The following is a 7,755-nucleotide window of genomic DNA, read 5'->3' as shown; positions in this document are numbered from 1 at the left end:
GACAATTGCCGCTTGCTACAAACTCTTACACTAAGAGGTTAGCAACAAGCAAGACAAGCTATCATTTGACTCGTGAAAAATTTCATGCATTGATTACCTTGGTTCTTCAGTTGAAGGGAAATCTTCTACTCCCTCTGTAAAAATATAAGAGAAACGCTCTTATATCTCTATACAAAGGAAGTACATCTCGTGAAGTACTTGTTACAAACATGCTTCCGTGCCCAATAGATATGGGAGTCATGGATTTGCAACATCTCATACCATAATATAGGTTGTGGAGTTGGTGAAGCATTGCTCAAATTATGTTGTAATAAATAGGTACAAAAATCTTAATTTACATACAAATACAAATAATTCTCCAACAAAAGGAGGCAGGAAATGTGACGAGCAGCAAAATCCTTAATCCCTTATCACTAGCATCTCACAATTTTATTTACCAAGCTATACCACAATACCTTTTTTTTTTTGCGGGTGGGTTATACCACAATACTTAACGGAAGATTCTGTGATGGGTGTACACTCTGCAGTGAGTTCTCACGCCTGCTTCCCCCTGACCTTGTTGAGGTGCACAAAGTCAAAGGCCACCACGACGGTCCTGTCCATCCTTTTGACGACGAACCTCTCCACCAGCACCGACCGGCCGGCCACCTTCTCGGCCTCCTCCTCCTCGTCGACCCACCCGCCCCTGTACTCCTCCCACCGCATCCTCTCCCACACGCTCGCGCACACCCCCACGCTCTGCCCGGCCGCGGCTCTGAACCACACGTACCCGTCACCGTGCCGCGGGGCGCCGCTGGACACCTCCTGCGTCGCCTCCAGGCTCCCGCCGATGAGCACCTTCCTGCTGTACAGCTTAGAGCCGCCGTGGGTGTCGTGGACCGGCTCCCAGCGCTGCTCGAGCGCCACCTCGTAGAAGGCGGCGCGGTCCATCTGCTCGGACGGGGAGACGCCGTCTTCTTTGATGAGATAGAACGGGCAGTACCATTTCCCGACAGCCGTTGACACCGCCGTCGCCGCGGGGGAGACGTCGAGGAGGTTCGCGTCGGCGAGCTGGCGCGAGCGGTGCGCCACGTCGAGGCCCAGCGCGTCGCCGAGGTCGAGCCGGTTCTTGGGCTTGGAGGCGTACACGCGCCAATACTTCTTGCGGTAGAGGTAGTTTGGGTAGCCGTCGGCGGCGACGGCCTTGGCCGTGAACCGGCCCCGGCGGCGCTGGACGATCTCGATCTGCTGGTAGACGTCGGCCGGGTCGAACGGCTGCGGCTTGACGTCGTTGATGCAGCGGCAGAAGCAGCACGGGGTCATGTCCTCCTCGCGGGAGCAGGTCCGGACGAGCCCCTTGCGCTTGCCCGAGGCGACGACGGCGTAGTAGCGGTTGGAAGCGACGGGCTGGTCGGGGACGGGCACGAAGACGACGGAGTCGGTGTAGGTGGTGCTGCTCTGCCCGTGGTGTTCCGTGTACCGGAGCGTGAGCACGCGGTCCTGCGGGAACGGGAGGTCGCGCACGCGCGTCCCGCCGCACTGCCCCCAGCAGCACGTCTCGTCGTCGTCCCCGTCGTCGTTGCCCTTGACGACGAGGTAGCCCGAGTTCCGGCCGTCGGGCGGCGGCCGGGAAGCCGCCTCCGGGTGGCTCATGAAGAGAGAGAGCGGCTTGGTCGCGTACATGGCTCCTTGATTTTCTGCTTCTTGTGTGTGTCCTTCAAGTTTACTTTGCATATATATACTACAAGAGTACAAGTACGGGTGCCGCACTGAAACTATATGAAAATATGTTTGTGATATGATCTTATCGTGTGATTAGTAAAAGGGAGTTAACAAGAAAGTCGGGATGACCGTTAGTTGTTCACTGGGCCAAGGAAACGCGTGGTTTGACGCGATTAGTTGCCGCTAGCGCACGTAGTACCTCGTCTGTTGTACGTATTACAACATTCGTCCAAGAAATTACCTTTGTTTGACCACTGGAATCTCCGAGAAGTTTCTTGTTTTGCCGGGACCAAGGTACGGCTTAACCTGCTCCGCCACGGTCAGCGCACTCTTTGTAGGAACATGGATATACATGTCGATAATCCAATCCCATGTGGATATGACCTGGTACACGATTTTTTAGAAGAAAAGGGCCACGCCCCTGTTCCATTCCCATTCAGAAATGAAACACAAATTCGGTCATATTACAGTGAAAAGCACGCGGTGAGCAGCAAACGTACTGCCACAGTCTGTTTATCAACGCCACAAAAGCTATAGAAACGTAAGGCACAGAAACTAGTTGAAGGTTAAGCACAACAAGGACCCAAACCGGCACACACAGTCCGTGTTAAATAGGGTATGTTTGGATGCCGCCCCAGCTCGCCTTACCACCTCAAAATTTTGGCGTAGCATTCTACCGCCTATGTTTTGCCCAAAAATTGGCGTGGATATGAACTACGAACGTTGATGGGGTGCTGGCGAGCCAAATTATTGGCCTCCATTCAAACGAACGTCCACACTTGGTCAGCGGCCAAATTGTTGACAAGGCAGCTATGGGCACCAATCCAAACATACCCGTAGTAGCCCCGATCAGCACCGGACATGTTGAGGTCCCGCTTGTTATGGCTTCACAAAGCATCTTCCCGCCTCAGCCAGGATCTGGCCACAACAGCAGAGGGGGCTTCTCGCTAGCAGCTCCAGTTCTTTCAAAATCCGCTACAGCTTGTCCCTGACATGACCTGCGGATAGGCAGCCCCACGAAAATAGATTCAACGCGGTTTTTCACCAAATAGCTTGCATCCCATGCCAAACAACAGAATTGAAAACCATGTCATTGCGAGTTTTACAGAGAGCCCATAGACCGGCTGCATGAATAACATTAACCGCAGCAAATCCATCTCCTCTGTGCCAACGGGATGAGAAGGACATCATATTAATGTCACCTCTAAATCCAATCAGCCTACAGATCGCTTTCCAGAACTCAGCAGCAACAACACAACCGAAAAATAAATGGAAACAAGACTCTAGCTCAGAGCAAAAAACATAAGTAGGGTCCAAAACTGCTTGCCTTTTACCTAGGTTATCCCTAGTTAGCAGTTTGTTATTAGCTAAGAGCCATAGAAAAATATGTATCCTAGGAGGAATCTTGATAGACCAAACAGCAGGGGAGCCAACCGGCAGCACACCCCTAAAATTAACAAACTTGTAGAAGGATTTGACTGTATATACCCCTTTGGAATTCATATTCCAAACCAGGGAATCCTCTAGATCAGTGTACTGGATGAAGTTAACAATTTCTAGTAGCTCAAACCATAGGGTCATAAGCTCCCGAGTAAAGCATCTCCTAAATGTAAGCTTAAGGGTATCTCCATCCCACACTTTGTCAATAGTTATATTGTGCTCATTAGCTAAAACATAAATGTCCCAATACCGGGTAGTTAAGGTGGCATTACCAAACCAATGATCCTCCCAGATCCTCACCCTCTTACCATTGCCTATATTCCAGGAGAAGCCAACCTTAGCAGTTTGGGCTACCCAAAGCACCCCCCCCCTTCCAGAAAGGAGAGGCCAGAGCAAGCAAAATTATTGTTATTATGGGGATTATACTTGGAATCAATGACATTCTTCCAAATTTTACCCTCAGAGTTATAATATCTACCCAAGAAGCTAGAAGGGCCAAATTCTTATCCCCAATATCAGTAATGCCAAAGCCCCCAAACTCCTTTCCCATGGTAAGGGAGCCCCAAGCAGCTAAGTGATATTTGTGATGGCCCTCATAGTCATCCTAGAAGCAATGAGCCAGCTGAGAATTAATGAGTTTAATTGCCCATTTGGGAAATTTAATGAAGCCCATGAGATAAGTGGGGGTACTAGCTAAACAGGCTTGGACTAGAATTGGTCTCTTACCAAAGGAAAGAAGGCTTGAAAGGACGCGCGGTGCATGTCGGTGTCAAAACCGGTGGATCTCGGGTAGGGGGTCCCGAACTGTGCGTCTAAGGTCGATGATAACAGGAGGCAGGGAACACAATGTTTACCCAGGTTCGGGCCCTCTCTATGGAGGTAATACCCTACTTCCTGCTTGATTGATCTTGATGAATATGAGTATTACAAGAGTTGATCTACCACGAGATCGTAATGGCTAAACCCTAAAAGTCTAACATGTCTGACTATGATTATGAGGATGTATCTACGGACCTAGCCCTCCGGTTATATAGACACTGGAGGGATCTAGGGTTACATGAGGTCGGTTACAGAGAAAGGAATCTTCATATTTGATCACCAAGCTTGCCTTCCACGCCAAGGAGAGTCCCATCCGGACACGGGTAAAGTCTTCGGTCTTCGTATCTTCACGGCCCATCAGTCCGGCCCATATCCAATAGGTCGGACGCCCGAGGACCCCTTAGTCCAGGACTCCCTCAGTAGCCCCTGAACCAGGCTTCAATGGCGAGGTGCCCGGCGCACAGATTATCTTCGGCATTGCAAGGCGGGTTCCCCTTTCCGAATACTCCAAAATAGTCTTCGGACGTAACGAACGTGTCCGGATATGTAACACAAGTACCACACACAACCGCAGAGAATATAATATTGCACGAGTCCAATATGCTGACAACTTTTTGTAATGTGAGAACATGTTTGCCCAGTCATTATTTCAAACCGTTTCTTGTCCTGCCATTCCATGTTTCGAGGCATAGTTTTATCGGCACGTCTTGTCGAAGCAGAGATCGTGCCCCCTTATTGCGGGATTCTCATTAATATGAGTGTGGGTAACCCAACCACTCCATTGGTATGGTTCCTTAGGAATAGGCAGGTTTTCAGGTTTAGAAGGAGGCGTTCGATATCCATTGCCTTTATAAAGGGGCCAAGGGCCATCTTATTTTGTGCCAACCCTTTCCTCAACCCTTCCAACTTCGAGTTCTAGCGCCCGAGGTTCGACTTCATTGCTTCAAGCTGCCCAATCATGTCCGGACCTGGCCTACAGGGCCGATGTGTGGCCTCCTCTGTTATAGAGGAGGATATTACAATGTTGGGGAACGTAGTAATTTCAAAAAAATTCCTACGCACACGCAAGATCATGGTGATGCACAACAACGAGAGGGGAGAGTGTTGTCCACGTACCCTCGTAGACCGAAAGCGGAACGGTTGATGTAGTCGTACGTCTTCACGATCCGACCGATCAAGTACCGAACGCATGACACCTCCGAGTTCAGCACACGTTCAGCCCGATGATGTCCCTCGAAATCCGATCCAGCCGAGTGTTGAGGGAGAGTTTCGTCAGCACGACGGCATGGTAACGATATTGATGTTCTACCGACGCAGGGCTTCGCCTAAGCACTACTACATTATTATCGAGGTGGACTATGGTGGAGGGGGCACCGCACACGGCTAAAAGATCAACTTGATCAATTGTTGTGTCTATGGGGTGCCCCTGCCCCCATATATAAAGGAGCAAGGAGGGGGGTGCGGCCGGCCAAGGAGAGGGCGTGCCAGGAGGAGTCCTACTCCCACCGGGAGTAGGACTCCCCCCTTTTCCTGATTGGAATAGGATTCGGGAGGGGGAAAGAGGAGGGAGAGAAGGAAAGGGGGGCGCCCCCTTCTCCTTGTCCTATTCGGACTAGGGGGGAGGGGCGCGTGGCCCAGCCCTGGCCGCCTCTCCTCTCCTCCGTAATGGCCCATTAAGGCCCATTTACCTCCTGGGGGGTTCCGGTAACCTCCCGGTACTCCGGTAAAATCCCGATTTCACCCGGAACACTTCCGATATCCAAACATAGGCTTCCAATATATCAATCTTCATGTCTCGACCATTTCGAGACTCCTCGTCATGTCTGTGATCACATCCGGGACTCAGAACAACCTTCGGTACATCAAAACATATAAACTCATAATATAATTGTCATCGTAACGTTAAGCATACGGGCCCTACGGGTTCGAGAACTATGTAGACATGACCGAGACATGTCTCCGGTCAATATCCAATAGTGGAACCTAGATGCTCATATTCGCTCCTACATATTCTATGAAGATCTTTATCGGTCAAACCGCATAACAACATACGTTGTTCCCTTTGTCATCGGTATGTTACTTGCCCGAGATTCGATCATCGGTATCTCAATACCTAGTTCAATCTCGTTACCGGCAAGTCTCTTTACTCGTTCTGTAATACATCATCCCACAACTAACTCATTAGTTGCAATGCTTGCAAGGCTTAAGTGATGTGCATTACCGAGAGGGCCCAGAGATACCTCTCCAACAAACGGAGTGACAAATCCTAATCTCGAAATACGCCAACCCAACAAGTACCTTTGGAGACACCTGTAGAGCACCTTTATAATCACCCAGTTACGTTGTGACGTTTGGTAGCACACAAAGTGTTCCTCCGGTAAATGGGAGTTGCATAATCTCATAGTCATAGGAACATGTATAAGTCATGAAGAAAGCAATAGCAACATACTAAATGACCGGGTGCTAAGCTAACGGAATGGGTCATGTCAATCACATTATTCTCCTAATGATGTGACCCCGTTAATCAAATGACAACTCATGTCTATGGTTAGGAAACATAACCATCTTTGATCAACGAGCTAGTCAAGTAGAGGCATACTAGTGACAATCTGTTTGTCTATGTATTCACACATGTATTATGTTTCCGGTTAATACAATTCTAGCATGAATAATAAACATGTATCATGATATAAGGAAATAAATAATAACTTTATTATTGCCTCTAGGGCATATTTCCTTCAGTCTCCCACTTGCACTAGAGTCAATAATCTAGATTACGCAGTAATGATTCTAACACCCATGGAGCCTTGGTGCTGATCATGTTTTGCTCGTGGAAGAGGCTTAGTCAACGGGTCTGCAACATTCAGATCCGTATGTATCTTGCAAATTTCTATGTCTCCCACCTGGACTAAATCCCGGATGGAATTGAAGCATCTCTTGATGTGCTTGGTTCTCTTGTGAAACCTGGATTCCTTCACCAAGGCAATTGCACCAGTATTGTCACAAAAGATTTTCATTGGACCCGATGCACTAGGTATGACACCTAGATCAGATATGAACTCCTTCATCCAGACTCCTTCATTTGCTGCTTCCGAAGCAGCTATGTACTCCGCTTCACATGTAGATCCCGCCACAACACTTTGTTTAGAAATGCACCAATTGACAGCTCCACCATTCAATGTAAACACGTATCCGGTTTGCAATTTAGAATCGCCCGGATTAGTGTCAAAGCTTGCATCAACGTAAGCGTTTACAATGAGCTCTTTGTCACCTCCATATACGAGAAACATATCCTTAGTCCTTTTCAGGTATTTTAGCATGTTCATGACCGATGTCCAGTGATGCACTCCTGGATTACTTTGGTACCTCCCTGCTAGACTTATAGCAAGGCACACATCAGGTCTGGTACACAGCATTGCATACATGATAGAGCCTATGGCTGAAGCATAGGGAACATCTTTCATTTTCTCTCTATCTTCTCAATGGTCAGGCATTGAGTCTTACTCAACTTCACACCTTGTAACACAGGCAAGAACCCTTTCTTTGCTTGATCCATTTTGAACTTCTTCAAAACTTTGTCTAGGTATGTGCTTTGTGAAAGTCCAATTAAGCGTCTTGATCTATCTCTATAGATCTTGATGCCCAATATATAAGCAGCTTCACCAAGGTCTTTCATTGAAAACCTCTTATTCAAGTATCCCTTTATGCTATCCAGAAATTCTATATCATTTCCAATCAACAATATGTCATCCACATATAATATTAGAAATGCTACAGAGCTCCCACTCACTTTCT

The 7,755-nt window shown here is 48.3% G+C and overlaps 1 protein-coding gene across 1 annotated transcript; it reads right to left on the bottom strand.

The window, feature by feature from the left end:
- Positions 1-291: 291 nt before the first annotated feature.
- On the bottom strand, positions 292-1,700 carry LOC123081866 (uncharacterized). Its single transcript, XM_044504381.1, has one exon. It carries the CDS (start codon positions 1,660-1,662, stop codon positions 535-537), a length of 1,128 nt encoding a protein of 375 aa, XP_044360316.1. The 5' UTR covers positions 1,663-1,700; the 3' UTR covers positions 292-534.
- Positions 1,701-7,755: the final 6,055 nt, after the last annotated feature.

This window comes from Triticum aestivum, chromosome 4A (genome assembly GCF_018294505.1).
Source record: "Triticum aestivum cultivar Chinese Spring chromosome 4A, IWGSC CS RefSeq v2.1, whole genome shotgun sequence".
Lineage (NCBI taxonomy): Eukaryota > Viridiplantae > Streptophyta > Magnoliopsida > Poales > Poaceae > Triticum > Triticum aestivum.
Note: the sequence above shows the minus strand (reverse complement) of the source record. Positions and strands in the feature narration are given on the sequence as shown.

Bases quoted from the DNA above. Each gene is read 5' to 3' on its own strand.
- LOC123081866 (XM_044504381.1), bottom strand. From the start codon at position 1,662: ATGTACGCGACCAAGCCGCTCTCTCTCTTCATGAGCCACCCGGAGGCG.